The 17,543-nt window shown below is 46.4% G+C and overlaps 1 protein-coding gene and 1 pseudogene across 1 annotated transcript in view; one reads left to right on the top strand and one right to left on the bottom strand.

Annotated features, from left to right (window-relative positions):
* Positions 1–3,444: 3,444 nt before the first annotated feature.
* LOC109385098 (hsc70-interacting protein pseudogene) lies at positions 3,445–9,100 on the bottom strand (annotated as a pseudogene).
* Positions 9,101–14,851: 5,751 nt separating this feature from the next.
* The window catches only part of NOS2 (nitric oxide synthase 2), a 38,720-nt gene continuing 36,028 nt past the window's right edge, over positions 14,852–17,543 (top strand). The window contains exons 1-2 of the mRNA XM_019646963.1: positions 14,852–14,939; positions 17,309–17,482. Coding sequence (XP_019502508.1) covers positions 17,373–17,482 — 110 coding nt within the window. The 5' untranslated portion in view covers positions 14,852–14,939; positions 17,309–17,372. The remainder of the gene's footprint in view (positions 14,940–17,308; positions 17,483–17,543) is intronic.

The following is a 17,543-nucleotide window of genomic DNA, read 5'->3' as shown; positions in this document are numbered from 1 at the left end:
CCCTTTAAAATTTGAGGTAGAAATTAATATGCTAAAGGGCACAACATCTAATCATGCAGCTTGCTGCGTTTTTTTTCATAATTATATACCTGTGGTACCACCACCCCTGTCAAGAGAGCATGGGTTCCCTTTTCCCCCGCTTCCTCATACCTCTGCCCAGAGATAACCGCTACTTTGACTTCCATCACCATGGATTAATTTTGCCTGTTCTTTAAAAACATTTTTATTTAAAAATATAGCTAACATGCAACATTGTATCAGTTTCAGGTATATACCATAGTTGTTCAACATTTACATACCTAAAGAAGTGATCACCATGATAAGCCCAGCAACCATCTGACACTGTACCACACTATCACAGTGTTATTGACTATATTCCCCATGCTGTGCATTACATCCCCATGACTTATTTGTTTTATACCTGGAAATTTGGACCTCTTATTTCCCTTCACCTTTAAAAACTTTTCAATTACCATTCAATATTAATAATAGTTAACATTCAATATTATTTTATATTAATTTCAGGTGTACAGCATAGTGATTAGACATTTGTACAATTTAAGAAGCGATCCCCCTGACTAGTCTAGGACCCACCTGGTACTATGCATAGTTATTACCATATTATTGACTATATTCCCTATGCTTTACTTTACATGTGCATGACTATTTTGTAACTACCAATTTGTACTTCTTAATCCCTTCACCTTTTTCACCCCGCCCCCCAAACCCCTTCCACCTATCACCCAGATAAATCTAGTACCCATCTGACACCATGCATAGTTATTACAATATTATTGACTATATTCCTTATGCTACACCCTACATTCCCATGACTACTGTGTAACAACAAATTTGTACTTCTTAATCCCTTCCCCTTTCACACCCATCCCAAACCCCTCTTATCTGGCAACCATCAAAGTGTCCTCTATATCTGTGAGTGTTTTCTGTTTCATTTGTTTACTTATTTTGTTCTTTAGATTCCACATATAAGGGTCTGTCTTTTGCTGTCTGACATACTCCACTCAGCACAATACCCTTCAGGTCCATCCATGCCACTGCAGATGGCAAGAGCCCATTCATTACCTTCCATGGCCCAGCAATATTCCATTGTATATAAGTACTACCAACTCTTTATCCATTCATCCATCCATGGACACCCAGGCTGCCTCCACATCTTGGCCATTGTAAACAATCCTGCAATGAACATATGGATGCACACGTTCCCTTGAAGTAGCATTTTGGGTTTCTTTGGATAGATACCCAGAAGTGGGATTGCTGGGTCCTTTTTCATCTCTTGTTATAGCCTTTGTTTTAAAGTCTGTTTGGTCTGGTATAAGTGTTACTACCACAGCTTTTTTTCCCCCCATTTCCATTTTCATGAAATAACTTTTTTCATCCCTTTCCTTTTAGTCTGTGTGTGTCTTTCAATCTGAAGCGCGTCTCTTGTAGGCGGCATACGTAAGGGTTTTATTTTCTTATCCATTCAGCTACCCTATGTTTTTGATTGGAGCATTTAATCCATTTACAATGAAAGTAATTGTTGATAGGTATGTAGTTGTTGCTATTTTATTATTCATATTTTTTATTTTGTTTCATGTTAAAGAAGTCCCTCTAACATTCCTTGTAATACTGAGTTGGTGGTGAGGAACTCCTTTAGATTTTTCATGTCTGGGAAGCTCCTTATCTGTCGTTTGATTTTAAATGATAGCCTTGCTGGTTGTAGGTCCTTACTATTTTTCATCACTTTAAATATTTCCTGCCAATCTCTCTGGCTTGCAAAATTTCAGTTGAGAAATCAGCTGACAATCTTATGGGGGCTCCCTTATAAGTTACTAGTTGCCTTTCTCTTGCTGCTTTTAGTATTCTCTCTTTGTCTTTAACCTTTGCCATTTTAATTATAATGTGTCTTGGTGCGGGACTGTTTGGGTTCATCTTGTTTGGGACTTTCTGGGCTTCCTGGGCTCATATGTCTATTTTCCTTGCCAGGTTAGGGAAGTTTTCAGTCATTATTTCTTTAAATAGGTTCTCAACCCTTTTCTTTCTCTTTTCTCCTTCTGGTACCCCTATGATGCGACTGTTATTACACTTCATGTTGTCCCAGAGGTCTCTTAAACTATTCTCATTTTTTTGGATTCTTTTTCCTTTTTGCTGTTCTGATTGGGTGTTTCCTGCTACCTTGTCTCCCAAATCACTGATTCCATCCTCTGCTTCACCTAGTCTGCTGGTGATGCCTTCTAGTGCATTCTTCATTTCAGTTATTGTATTCTTCACTTCTGACTGGTTCTTTTTTTATGGTTTCTATGTCCTTTTTTATGCTTGCTATCTCTTTGTTGAAGTTCTCACTAAGTTCCTTGAGCATTTATAACCATTGTTTTGAATCTCTGTGTCTTGTAGGTTGCTTGCCTCCATTTAGTTTAGTGTTTTTTTTTTTTTTTTACTTTCCTCCTGTTCTTTCATTTGGGATGTATTCCTTTGTTTCCTCATTTTGTTTGCCTCTGTTTTTGTTTCTATGTATTAGGTAGATATACTACATCTTCCAGTTTTGGCTGGGTGACCGTATGTACTAGGTGCCCTGTGGAGCCCAGTGGCGCAGGCACGGTCTCCCTGGTCACCTGCACTGGGTACTCCAGAAGTACTTCTTCTGTGGGTTGTGTGTGTCCTCCTGTTATAGTTGAGCCTTGATTGCTATTGGCATATCAGTGGGTGGGATTGACCCTCAGGCTGACTGGCTGTGGGTTATCCACTTTTGAATACAACAACTTGTACTGCAGTGTGTATTGGTGAACATATGCAGTCACTTTGTGGAGCGGAATTGTTAGGTCATAAGATAGGCATACCTACAGATGATCTGTAGATACCTGTAGATGCTGTTAAACAGTATTCCAGTGTGCTTGTACCTATTCACACTCCCAGGAAAGTTTTTTCACATCCTCAGTAACACTTGGTATTGCCAGTTTTTCAAGTTAGAGCCATTTGGGTAGTTGTGTCATGGTATCTCCTCGTGGGTTTTAATTTGCATTTCCTGATGACTAACGATGTTGAGCACCTTTTCAAACGTTTGTTGGCCGCTTGGAAATTCTCTGTTTTGAAGTAAACACTGTTTATTATTTCTAAAAATTGAATTGTCTTTTTCCTTCTTTTTTTGTGATTAGTAAAGAAAAATGTAGGGTTTAACACACCCTTTTAATTTGGTTTTAAGTATTTTTAAGGTTTGAAAGTGTTTAAAGTTTGTAATTCCTAGTAGGAAAACATCCGAACGAGCACCGTAATGGCTAAACACTGTAAAAATGGTGCATTTGGGGCAAAGGGGTAGGGATTCTCTGCAAATCACCCCAGCTTTGTTCACGAGAAGGTCAGAGGTACACTGGTTTGTATTATTGCAACATTCATTGGGTGATCTAAGTTGCTTCCCCTTCAGCAAGGGCTTTATTTGTCAGAAGGGCATTACACTTGATCTCCAAAGTTGGCTGATGATTTACTGATGAGATTCGTAACCTTTGGGCTGCTCTGATATTTTGACATATTTCCTGGGTTCTGGGCCACATCCTGGAAGGCCACCATAACTTCTGGATCCTGCGTGGCAGCAAGAACCTCTGGATCACTAAGAATTTCCCTGAGCCCAGGCATTGCTCCTACTCTAGACATTCTCTCAGGAAAGCGACTTGGAAAAAAGCCCTACTGAGCTCCTGATTGTTGCCTGACTTCTTCCTCCCTCTGGGATCTCAAATTTTCTTCCAGAGCCTTCTTCATCCTCTCATTCTTTCTTTGATCTTTCTCTCTTCACGTTTCAGCTCATACTTCCTCCAATGTTCTGCAATTTCCTGGGCCCTAGGTGGAACGTCTTTCAGCATTGCACTAGCATCTTCATCCTAATCCAATTTACACACAAGGGCACGATCATGGGCTGCTTCTTCCCAGTAGCTCAGAAGTCCGTGTGCTTTTGCTCGCCACTTGTAGGGTTGAACTGAATCAGGAATTATTTCAATAGGCCTGCCACAGGCTCGGATGGCAGCATTTGGTTCCTGTAATTTGATGAAGACACTGGCTCTGTGGACATACAGAATGGCCAAGCGAGGGTTCAGCCTGATGGCATCTGCGAACAAGTCAATGGCTTTCTGTAGTTCACCACCATTTAGGGCTTCAATGCCAGCCCCCTCCCCCTTTTTTTTTATCATGTGCCTGATCCATCATCTTCTTAGTTATCTCTACATTTTCATCTCTCATTTCTTGAGGGGCGTCGGTGTCTGTTTCGGTCACACCTTCATTGTCAATTTCTAGATCACTTGCCTCACTTGATGGTTCACCTGTTTTCATGTTTTCCGCCACCTTCTTACTGTTTTCTCTCCCTCAATGTTTTCTCCTGATTTAGTTTCATGAGCAGCAGGTGTTATTTTACCCCCACCCCTATGCCCTCCATTCACTCCCTCAGGAAGCACATTTCCTCAGTGTGCAGAACGCTTGGATCCTGCTTATACGTTTTCACGGAGGCCCACAGCTCGCTCACTTGTAGGGGTCCGTGGTCAGAAATGGCAGGGGGTGGCAAGTGTGGCTGAGGCTACAGCCCAGTTCCAGGCCCTGGCACTAGCTTGGTGTGACCATGTAGAAGCAAATTGTCTCTTTCTTGTTGACTTATAGAAATTATTGGATACAAATCCTTTTTTAGATATAAGTATGGCCAATATCTTCTTTCAGTCTATGGTGTGCCTTTTTACTTTCTTAATAATGTCTTTTGATGAACAGACGCTTTTAATTTTAATCAGGTCCAATTTGTCAACTTCTTCTTTTACCGCTAGTGCTTTTGGTGTTCTGTTTAAGAAATCTTTGCCTGCCCCAAGGTCATGAAGACATTCTTCTGTTTTCTTCTAGAAGCTTTATTGTTTTACCTCTCAGGTCTAGGTCTATAATCCATTATGAATTAATTTTTGTGTTTGATGTGAGGTAGGGGTCAAAGTTCATTATATTCCATATGAAAACCCAATTGTTCCAGTACCAATTAGTGAAAAGGCTACCCTTTCCACTGTGCTAAGAGGCCTGCATTTAATGTTGAGTTCTAGTCTTTAAAAGTCACCTGGACACCTGTAGTGTGTTAAAAGCTGAGGATGATCTGTAGACTAAGCCCTAGGAGGAAGAGATGAAGGAGTGGGGGTTCTAGATGCTCTGGGCTAGAATAGTATGGAGCCTTTAACTGTAAGGTGGATGAGGGAAAGGCAGTTGCTTCTTTCCATCTGTGAAATTCTCCTTCATGACACTTAGAAGGATGACTCACGAGGCCAAGCTTTTTTTTCAGCTGTTGCTGGAAAAATGAGATTTCCAAGAAACTGCCGTTGGAAAAAATGAACCCAGCTTTGCATTTAAAAATGTTTTTCTTCTTCAAATTGCCTCCATCAAATTTTTGCTTCCAGAAGGAAACAGGTTTTAAACCATGAAAGAAGAAGTAAGCCAGTACTGGCAGCAGCAATAACCAGGGAAAGTCCTGGATGTTTTGAGGAGCCTTGAAAACTGTTTATTTCTGTAACTGAAAGAGAAAGAGTGCCCCCGGCTCAGGTTCTGCCGACATCAGACGGTGGACTAATAGTTTCCAGACAGATGACTACTGTCCAGAGCTTTCCTGGACCACTCCCCAGGGCTTTCTCTCTGGCTACGTGAGCCCCGGCAGCCACCCTGCCGTCTGCAAGGGACAAGAAAGCCGCTTTTGTATACATCACTCTGGTATTGAGAATGGGGCCGGAGGGTGCCTATTATTTCTCATTATTTCCGGAGTGTGTGGGTTTGGACTTGTGGCTGGTGGGCACAGAGCCAGAGAGTGGACATGGGGGTGAGGGCCATGGCCCTTGAGTTGATGCTGGAAGAGAATTTCCTTCCCTGACTCATGGTTATTCTGAGTCTGCAGGGCAGCTGTGCCTGCGGATAAGGCACCCAAGTGGGATGGTTGGGCACCACCAGCCAAGGATCATCTCTGAGGTCCACTCTCCTTGGAAGATGGTAGTGATTGCAATTAATAAAAAATGTATTGTCTGCCATATTATGTCAGAGAATGTCAATGCATTCACCTAACAATTATTTATCGAGGCGGGCACTGTGCTAGGCGCTGGGTATACATACATGAACAAAACAGACAAAAACTCCTGCTCTCATGGGGCCTTCGTTCTAGTAGGGGTGGGGGGAACAGACAGTGAACAAATAAGCAAATTGCATAGGATGTGAAGTTAAGTTCTGAGGGAGATGCATAGAGCAGGATAAGGGGAATCAGGAGAGTCAAGGGAGGGAGATGCCTGTAATTTTACACAGAGATGTCAGGGTTGGCCTCAGTGAGGAGGTGACATAGGAACAAAGACTCCAAGGAGGCGAGAAAATGAGACATGGGGTTACCTGGAGGAAAATTTGTCCATGCAAGTTAGGCTCACGCCTAGATTAGGTAAATTCTAAATTCCAACCTCCCTCCCTCCCTCCCTTCCTTCCACACACATGAATTGAACGCCCACCATCCGTGTACCAGACACTTTCTAATGCCCTATGGCTCTCCTCTCACTGAGAAACAATGGACAGGTGCTCAGTTGCTGAGAGTTCTCCAGGCCTCTTGAAACGGGACCTGGACATCTTCAGAAATGCCCCCACTATGGCAGGACAGATGGGAACTTAGTGATGGATTGTCTCTCTAATATTAGAACCTCATAGATGCCCCTGGAATGACATTAAATTGTAATATGTTCACTCCAACTCTTTTTATTTCATCTCAACTAGCCTCTATCTTCTGAGGCCTTTGATGGGCATTTTAATTAAATCATGAAGAGCCTTTTGTCTCCTGAGAAGGGGGATTGAAACCTCCCCTTCCCTCCCCATCCCTCTACCTCCCTCTGCCTCCTGCCAATCCCCACCCCCACCCCCACTGCCCTGACTGCTGAGGAATGTGCTTTGTTCCCAGCAGCGTGTGGGGATGGCAGGACCGAGTTCTGGACATGGTGTCTGCCCCAAACCCCACTCCTGGGTTCAGGAGTCTTCCCAGAGATGGTGGCTGCCACGCATAGATAGAGCAGTTGCTGGATCCAGGGTTCTTAATATATTGTTGAAATGTCGTATTGCCTCCAATTCCTGTTCTATGTGTCTCCCTGCTCTGGCCTGTTGTAAGCAGTTGTGAACTTTTTCAACATTACACTTTAGCTCTATGGCTTCCCTGACCTGACTGGCCAGAGCTCTCTGCTGCTGTGCTGTGAATGTTCTTGCCTGGGGGTTGGTCATTCATGCATTTTTTTTTCATTCTGCAGTCATTCATTCATTTCCACCTTCATGTCCCATAGGCATTTCAACCTTAACACATCCAGTTTTGAGTCCCTGATCTATTCCTAACCCTAAATCAGTTCTCCCTTCTGTCTGTTCTGGCTCAGTAAGTGACATCTCTGCCCCTCAAACAGAGCAGCCAGAAACCTGGGACTCACCCTGACACCTCCCTCATCCTCTCTATCCGTCCATCAGCATGTCTTGCTGGTACCATCTCCAAAAGTTTTAGTCTCACCTCTGCCACCCACACTACCTGTGTGATCTTGAGTAAGCTGGTTAACCTCTCTGTGCTTTTCTTCATAGTAACATGGAAATAATAACATCACTACCTCAGAGGATTGTTTTGATAGGATAAGAGTCAATACATATAAAGAACAGTGTCTGGCACATAGTAAGAGGTAAATATATGTTAACTGACAGAGATAATAATGTTGGTTGTGTCCCCATCCTTTAGCCAGATGGTAGTTCATCTGGCAACTTAAACAGCAGCCCTGTGAGGTGTATGTCACCACTGTCCCCGTGTTACATGGAACCAGGGAACCAGGATGAGGCAGGAGCACACGTGTCGGGTGCCAAAGGCCAAAGTTGCCTCCTATAGTAATGCAGGGGCTTCCCTTGTTAGCCCAGCTGCCAGGACAGGAGGAATAAAAGCATTTCTTGGAGACTGTCAGCCCCCTCTAAGAGCACTGCCCAGGTTCTGATTTACACACACAGCAAACTTTCTGCTCTTCCTGCTCCACCCTCATTCCCACATGGAAAACCCAGAGAAGGGTAAAGAACAAAATAACCATTGTGCAGAGCTCTACCACTCCTAATATTTTAGTATTTTTCTCAGGTTTTTTCTATGCCTTTATTTGACGGAGTGGGGCTCATTTTCACCATACTCTGATGTTTTTCCATGGATATCATAAACATTATTCCTTGTCATAAAAATATTCCAAATATACTTCATTTCTTTGACTATATAATGGTCCACCATAAAGGGGGACCCTAAATCTGGACAAGTACGATGTTCTCGAGTGATGGTCATTTAGGTTGTTTCTGTTTTCTTTCTTTCTTTTTAAAAAAAAATTTTATTGGGTAACTGTGTTTTTTCAGGACCCATCAGCTCCTAGTCCAGTTGCAATTTTCAATCTAGTTGTGCCGGGGGTGGGGTGGGGGGTGGGGGGGTTGCAGCCAACCATCCCATGCGGGAATTGAACTGAACCGGCAACCTTGTTGTTAAGAGCATGCACTCCAACCAACTGAGCCATCCTGCCGCCCATGGGCAGCTCGCAGTCACTCAGCTCAAGTCGTTGTCTTCAATCTAGTTGCGGAGGGCGCAGCTCACTGGCCCATGTGGGAATCGATCAGGCAACCTTGTTGTTCAGAGCACGTGCTCTAACCAGCTGAGCCACCTGGCCGCCCCTGTTTCTGATTCTTATACGCAATGAGGCCCTGAACATTTTTGTGCACCAAGTGGCCAGAACCTGGAGTCAGAGGTGCATTCTGCTTTTTGGTGGGCGCTGTGGTGGGGAAGGGGACTGTCCCAAGAACACCAGAGACAAAACATGCATGAAGTGGGAGATTCAGGAAGTCCAGATATCAGAGCTAGAAAGGCTCCAGGGAACCTTACTTGAGAGAACAGAGGGCTGATGTGGTCCAACCAAAGCTGCACAGTCATTTAGGGAAGAACCCAAGAGGGTGTGCTTAGCTGGTGGGAAGGCATTTAGAACTTCTTCGGGGATCAGCAGCCAACATCCTCAGAGAGTGAAGTTGGGGAGAAAGTGACCAAACACTTTTCTTCCTCCTCCATTTGTCCTAACCCTAACCCACCTGTCGCCATACAGCCTGCCTTCCACCCACATCCCTCTTCCCAGTGCACCCTGTGAATTCCAGCTGCCAGCATCTGCATCTCTGGGCCTGACGGCTTTTCCAGAACCGAGGAATCCCACTCTGCTCACATTAGGCCTTGAGGAGTTAACTTCCCCTGGGAACAGCCTTAACCGGTGATGCTCTGAAATTGCTGGGCAAACAGCTCGTAGCCTGGCCTCTCAGCTAGGGCCACTCTGAGGCCTGAGTTCTACACTGTTTCTTAAATTTCCCCGTGGGGTTGAACTCCTGCTGCCCATTGTGGTAGCTGGCTGAAGAGTGAGCCCTTGATGACTGCCTGGCCTTCCCCATTCCCCTACTGATGTCCCCCACATGTCCCAAATACCCTTCCACCCGAATCCTTGACGCTTAAAGCACCACACCTCAGGACTTGCCCCGATAATTCTCAACCCAGGAAACGGCATGGAAGGGCAGAGAAGGGTGGGTGTTCTGGGGAGCGTCATCAAGGAAATTCCTGGCTGGAACGCTCCTGAGAGCTGGTCAAGTCCTTACCCACTGTGCCAACCCTGCCCGTGAAGTGCCAGGCTTGTGCCAGCCAGCATGAGCCACACTCCGGGGACTCAGCGATCAACACTGTCCACCTCCTGGTCCACCCTAGGTCTGTCCACCTCAGGTGACCACCTGGGCATTTCCAGCAAAAATCCCTCTGCTTCTGTCATCTCCAAGTCATTCAAGGTGGTAGATTCCCCCCGGAGAGCTTGGCTGCTCAGCTGCTGGAATTTGTGTGACTCACGCCCTCCAGTGGTCAGCCAACAAATGACGTGAGGCTTAGGGCCCAGGGGCCTGTTTGAGACCTAATCTAATGCCTTCAGGTACTAGAATGGGGAAGATCCTCAGGCTCCTCTTCCCATCACCTTCTTCTTACGGGAAGGGGAGTGAAACCTCGACAGGACACGTGACTTGCCGTGAGACACACACACGCACACACAACCAAACTCACATGTCCCCTAGTATACTTTCCTTGTGGTTACTTATGTCCCACCTTCATAATTTCTGTAACACCTGCAGACCACCTACACTATTATTTGCTTAAATATTTTTCCCTTAAATCTACGATTTTTTTTAACTTAAATGTATTTCTTTCTTTTTTTTTTTTAAAGGATTTTTATTGGGGAATTGGGGGATGGGAACAGCGCTGGGGAATTGGGGGAAGGGGAACAGACAAATTGCTGTCCTTTTGTTCTTCAGTCTAGTTGTGGAGGACGTTGCTTCACTGGCCCAAGTTGGCACCATCATTGCGCTCTTCCTGGGCAATGCAGATAAGTGGCCGGCTTCTGGACGGCCGCTCACGGCAGCTGCTGGCCACTCATGCTGGCTGCCAGCCACACACAGTAGCTTATGGCAACCCACTGCACCTTTACTGCAGCCTACACTGTCGCCGGTGACTCACGGCAGCCCAGCTCCAGGTTGAGCTGTTGTTCAGCATCTTAGCTGTGGAGGGCAGTGTCACTGGCCCTCATACGTGGGATCCGAACCGGGGCCCTCTGGCGTCCCAAGCCAGCTCTTAACCAATGCGCCACTTGGCCGGCCCAAACTTAAATGTATTTCTAAAATAAATGTTTATTTTCCACAAGTGTAAAAATCAATAAATTGTCACAGGCAGTAATCGCAGCAATAAATATGTAAACTATTAAAATAAAAAAGGACTGTTACTCCAGATACCACCCCAAATCCCCTCTGAGTTGCCTCAGGTACCTTGGCCCCGAGAGCTGGTGGCACAACCTCCCTGAGAACCTGTGGCTCGCCATTGCTACCACACAGCGTCGCTTTACTACTTTCTTTACGCCTGTTGGGACACCACGTGCCAGAGCTGCTGAGCTGTAGCTTCCTGGACGACAGTGGGAATTCCCTGGGTCCAGAGAGATACAGCATCTTCACCATGAATGCTCACATTTAGAAATGATGGAGGTTGAGGTTTCCCTTGGGACTGAGCCACCCGCCGCTGTCCTCTCACCCCATGTAGCTCTCCTGTCCTTTAAGTGTCTCTTTTGCAGAAGGATCTCAGCCTCCTTGAGTAACCCCACTCTCCAGCCCCTGAAGGCCAGTGTCCTTGGCATCTGGGCAGCGCAGGTGAGCACTTCGGGGAGCACTAGAGTCACTGCAGAGCCCCTTGGGGGAGAGCTTCCTGGCTTCGGAGCTGGGAGGGTGCCCACCTGCATTTCTGGCTGTCCAGTTTTGATCCATGCGTCCTTAAGCCAGTGGGCCACCTCTCGGAGCCTCAGTACCCTGCCTGTGAAATGGGAACAATGACACTTGCATTGCAGGGTTGTCACGGGGTTGGGTAGAGTGATGTGCACAGATCCTCCATGAAATCAACATTTGAGCACCTACTATGTGTACCACAGGAATGCAGCGATAAGGGTGACAGAGTCCTCCTGCCCTCGTAGCGCTTAGGGTGCAGCAAAGGGTGGCCCACCCTCCCTTGTTGTGCATATTCTGAGAGTGAGGAGGACAAGGCTATGTCTTTGGGGTCACCCCTTTGCCCACCATTGTGCTGTGTCCTACCTAACAGACGCCCCATAAACACATGGCATAGAAAGAACCTATCTTTGGAGCCTGACAGCTCTGGGTTGAAATCCCGGCTCTGCCCCTTACTCCCCCGATGACTCAGGCAAGTCACTTTCCCTCTCTGTAAATTAGAGATGACAGTAGCTCCCTCAAAGAGCTGGGGAGAGGGTCCCACGGGGGCCTCTGTGCAGCAGGGGCACGCAGCCGGCGGGGCTGTCTCTCCTCCCTGTCTCCTCCCCCTGCCCCCATGTCTGCCTTGTTCTGCACAGAGCTGGCACCAGATGCTGGTACCTGGGGGAGAATCGTCAACTCCAGGCCCTCCTCCGCTCTTACCTTGGCCTCAGTTTCCCACCTCCTTCCTGCCACGTCCTTCCCTTGCCCCTGGGGTGTATTCACATGCAGAGATGGGCATACACACACACAGGGGCACACTGGTGGGGAGTCATCTGCAAACCCAGCGAGGACCTTGGTCTCAGACCTGGGCCAAGCCTCAGCTCTGCCCCTTAGGAGCTGAGTGACATTGGGCTGGTTGCTCAAACTTTCTGTGTCTCAGTTTCCTTACTTATGAAATCAGTACCTTCGCAGAGGGCTGCTGGAGGACCGGCTGAGATGCTGAAAGCTCAGGGCCTGGCTATAGTTATCGAGCATGTGCTGGATCCCTGGCAGCGGTATTTACTTTGTCATAGAGAATTACAGGAGGGTGGAGAAGGACAAGGTTCCAAGAAAGTGGGGTGTGGCGCAGGAGGCCCGATCCCCTGGGACTGTGTTCTGGCTCTGCCCCTCACAGCGGGTGGAAAGTTGGAAGGGGAAAGTTGGATGGGAACTCCGGCCTGTGAGTTGGAGCTCTAGGGTTTTAGCCTCACCTCTGCCTGGCTGTGTGGTCTTGGACAAACCACTTCACTTGGCTGAGCCTCAGTTTCCCCATCTGTAAAATGGGATTAGTAATTACTCTCACTTCACAGGCTGTTGTGTGGGTTAAACAGCGGGTCCAGATAAATGCCTTGTTTAGTGAGTGTTCTCTCTGGTCATTGTTTTTGTAGAAAGAGCTTCAGAGTTGCTAACTCCCAAGGGTCAACTGGAGCTGAACCATCTCCACAACTTGGTGTAGGAGAAATCTATTTTATTTGGTGAAAAAAATCAGGCCCAGAATGATGAGACGAGTGCTGGTTGCTATTGGCGGGGTGCTCGTGATGTGCTGGTAATGGAGGGAGATGGGCTTTTCTCCACCGCAGCCTCGGAACCTCCATCCCCACCCTCCCAGGGGCCCACCTGTCCCAGGTCTGCCCTTCAAGATACTCTGATTTCTCCTCGGCAGCATTCATCTGCTGCGTCCATCATCAGAAGCAGCCCAGGAACGCGGCCTGTTGGGGGAGCTGGGCCAGAGTGGGGGGAGCAGCCATGCAGCCCCGAAAGCCACAGGATCCATGACAACCCCCAGGATAGAGCCAGCCCTGGACCTGCAGACAAGAGCATCAGGGTCCGCTGTTTGTCCTGGCTCAGAAACTGCCTGCTGGGTGACCATGGCAAATCTCTTAACCTCTTTGTGTCTCAAAATGTTCACTGTTATTTTTACTCCTTTTTCACTGTTCACCGATTAAGAGAGTATTAGGATAGTGGTGATAGTTACACACAATACTGTGAGTATATTAAAAACCACTGAAGTCTACACTTTCAAATAGTTAAAATGGTGGACTTTATGTGATGTGAGTTTTATCCCAATTAAAAAGAAATAAATGAATGTAATGTTACAGAGAGAAGGAGAATTGGGAATTTAAAAGCAAACGTTTGTGGTGGAGAGCTGACCCCTCTGAGGAAGGGTAGTTTGGAAGGCAGGTCATATTACCTGTTTGCTCTTTGTCTAAAGGTAAATTATTATTCTCTGACCCATGGCAGGGACCAAAAATTCTTGTTTGGTTGCCTTTTTGCTCCACAGTTCAAAGCATTTTATTATATCTCATTATTCACTTTATCTTGGCCACCATTTGTCATGTGAAAAGTTGGGGCCGGAGATGAGCGGTGGCTTCTCTGAGGTCACACAGCAGCTCAGCAGAGAACCCAGGACCTTTCAAGCTAATTCCAGTCATGTCTTCAAAGCCTGGTGCTCGGTTGGACAGTAACTGCTGACCCAACCCCGCCACGGGCCAAGGACGTCATGATTGGCAGATGACATGTTAGAGCAGGGCCCCGAGGTAATGTGGCAGCCTTGAAATTCAGGCTGATGACGTTCCCAGAATGCAAAGGAACAGGGAAAGGAAACAGTTACTGAGCCCTTACCCTGCGTCACGCATTCCAGAGGCCCTTTGATTGGCACCACTCATCATTCCATTCATCATTTATTCAGTTAATGCTTTCCTGAGTGCCCACCCTGTGTCAATCAGTTGGTGTGGGGGATACTGGGTGGCGAGAACAGCATGGTCCCTACCCCTAAGGGTTCCTGATTTAGTGGGGAGACAGGAGATCTGTGTTCCTGCCTGGCTCTGCTACAGATTCACCTGAGATTCCAGGTGCATTGATTTCCACACCTGTCCATGGGGTGAGAAAGCAAAGATGGCAATGGACACACAGGCAGCTGGATGGTTGTAAGCGCCATATACTTTTGTGTGTGTGTGTGTGGGGGGGGTCATGCAAGGGAGGCCCCTCAAGGAGGTAAGCTGACAACAAGATAATGAGGATGTGGAGACACTCCCCAGAAACTGCATTTGGACAAGGTCCTCTCCATCAAGGGCGGGAGCATCTCAGAGAGCAAGGCAGGGCACCAGTCTCAAGTGAATGGCAATGCCCACACGCCCTGGGATTTAACTGCCCATGCATCCAATGCCCAACTGTACATGTTTGACAGATCAAATAACAAAATAACTGCATTTTCTGAAGCAAATTCAACCAGGTGCTCTGATGCCAACTAGATGGGGTTCTAGAGGATTCCATAGTACCTACTTCACAGGGTTGTTGGAGGAGTTAGAGGAGTTACTACATGTATTTGCTGCAAGTATAGACAGACTTATATGGGAGTAGGTACAGGAGTCAGAGTGAAGCAAATTCCTATTCACCCCTGAAAACCCTGCCCTCGCGTCCTCTCCCCTGTGAGCCTTCCCGGAGCAATGCAGATATAGCTACGTCCGTGCTGTGCCATCCCTCTATCACTGCATGTACCACTCTGTACTATAATTACCCATTTCTTTCTTTAGGCTGTGGACTCCCTGGGCCCAGGGACTCTTGCACCTTTCTTCAAGCGGTATTGGTTTCCTTGAATGAACTGGCCGAAGCCTGAAAGAAGAATGGCTTTGGTATGTTGAAACTCCTTGCAATCTACTACTATTTTTTTTATTGATTCATTTGGTTAACAAAGATCTTTGACCTTCTATTTATGTCTTTCTGTAACTTAGTTTGTCCATCTTAGACAAATTCAATTCATTATAAGGCTGCATGTAATTTGAGAAAGACAGGAAGGAATTGAATGGATGGTGGCAGTCCCATGTGTTAGGGTGGTGAGTTTGAGGGTGGCTTTTATCCATCCATCTTTTGACTCCCCCCTAAGGCTGTTGTGATTCTACTTTTCTAATGGAACAATTCATACCATATAGAAATGCTGTATTTGAAGTACTATAATACATAGGATTATAAGAAATTATAATTTTCCATAGAAGAAGTTATAACTTCTTTTGTAACCAAGGAACTTTTTTCCTGTAGAAAATAATTCTACCTGCCATTGTACCATAGCTTATGTAGAGCTGCAGGGTGAGACATTAGTGACAGCGAGATCTAAGAAGTCTCTCTGTGCCAATGGCTTCTGTTGCTTTCCAAAAACCTCAAGCTGAATATGTCAGGGACCTGTCTGGAACACTGGCCTCACCCAGCATCCCTGGCATTCTGTAACTTGGGCATTTTCCAGTGTGTTCCCCACTGTCAATATTTCCTAGCTTCCTGGACTCTTGCCGCAAACTGGAAAACTGAAAGGATGGGCAGGGATTAGCCAGGGCACTCCCTGCTGAGAGAGAGAGAGAGAGTAAAAATCCCCCAGATGCTGAGAGTGAAGTAACACGGCTGAGTTAAATGAAACCATCATTTCATAATGACGAGCTGCAACTTTTGGACTGGGGACCAGGAAGATGGAATCTCAGTAGTTGTCACAGCAGGTGATATCACAGCAGGATTAGGTCACCCACAGGCCAGGAGTCCCTGTCATACTGTACACACAGCCTAGGGATACTTCCTTCGGAAACAGAAAGAGACCTTTATGCAAAACAGTCTCCCTGGATGGTGTGGTGTGGCTATAAATACTTCTTAGCTGCCTGTGTGATCAGAACTTGGCAGTGAGTTGCAGACTGAGGCTTTCTAGCATCACTGGTGTGAAACCTCTCAGCCACCCTTGATAAGGGGACTGGAGTTACAGGCGGTTCTGAAGATCTTAAAGCTCAGGTCTCCCCCAGGTGTGCCTGTCCGTACCCTGCAGAGCCAGCGCTGGCAGCTGTGAGGTGAGTTGTCTTGATTTCTGGGGAAGCTGCTGTTTGGAGAGGGTTTTGTTTCTTCCTGTTTGGGAAGACTCAGAAAACTTTGGGAATTTTCTGCCCTCAGAGATAAACTGGTGGAAATTCTAAGCGATGCCAACATGAGGTCTGGCCATTTGAACAGGCCATCTTGTTCAGATTTTTTTTTCTTTCCCTGCAACATTTGCTGTGGCTGCTACATTTCAAGGGAAAACCTTTTGGAAAAATCAGACTGGACAGTGGGGAGTAATCCGCTAAGAATTTTTTGTACAAAGATTATCCTATTCATATCCTGATGACATACACCTCTCCCCTCCCAAACAAATTTTTTAAGATGGACATTCTTAAGCCTACTTTATGGATGAAGAAATGAGTCTCCGTGAAATAACTTAATCTAGGTCATGTAACCAGTAGAGGCAGGGTTTGACCCAGCTTTGGGGGCTCTATGATTCTTATAATCACCGTATTGCCTCCCAGTGCAAAATGTTTTTCCAGTGAGGAGGTGTGCTGGGGTCAAGCCCAGGCCAGATCTGGGCCTTCACTTAGGTCTACCTTTTTTGGTCATTTTTAAAGGAGATAATCTCAAATATTGAGACATGAGTGCATTTTTTCCCCCCAGAAATAATTATTTCCTTCCCAAAGGATAAAAAAGATAACATTGTCAACAATTGCAAAATCTTCAAAGAAAGGCAGCTATACTGTGAGCACTTTCCCCAATAACAGGTATAACATGACAGCTGCTAATTAGAATTGCCCACAAGATCTTGCAGGTCCAGGCAAAGGCACCCATGTTTCAGTGGCCAGCAGGTTCCTCCTCCCCACCTTGCCTGGGGCCAGCTAGTGCTGAAGCTTGCTTGCCCAGATCAGGTGGGCTGGCAGGTCCGATAAAGGAAGTTCACAGGGTTATGTGCTATGTCCTTGTTGAACTATGGTCCAGTGTTCTTCCTTTAGATTGTTTGATGGCTTTGCAGAGTTAAAATCTATGTCCATAGGATTCCCAGAGCCAACCCCAAAATAGGAACAGAGGTTGTGAAGCATTGATGAAGTGGCTCTTCAAGACTTATGTTAGTTAGCTTTGGTATGATTCTGTAGTAAACCAACCATATCAAAGGGCCAGTTCTATAAACTCTTCGTCAACCTTCCGTCACCAACTCCTCGTCTTTCTTCAGCCCCACCGTGAAGAACTTCTGAGTTTAAGTCCAGAGAAGGGACCTGCTTTGGAAAGCCACAGAGATGGCCTGTCCCTGGAAGTTTCTGTTCAAGACCAGATCATACCAGTATGAGCCGACGAAGGAACTGGACATCAACAACAACGTGGGGAAAGCCATCCAGGCTCTCTCCAGGTAAGCTTTCCCTGGCCACTGCCTCCTCTCTGCTTCCATATCCCACCCCACCCCGCCCCAC

Source organism: Hipposideros armiger, unplaced genomic scaffold (assembly GCF_001890085.2).
Source record: "Hipposideros armiger isolate ML-2016 unplaced genomic scaffold, ASM189008v1 scaffold_108, whole genome shotgun sequence".
NCBI lineage: Eukaryota > Metazoa > Chordata > Mammalia > Chiroptera > Hipposideridae > Hipposideros > Hipposideros armiger.
This window is presented reverse-complemented; position numbering and strand designations above follow the sequence as displayed.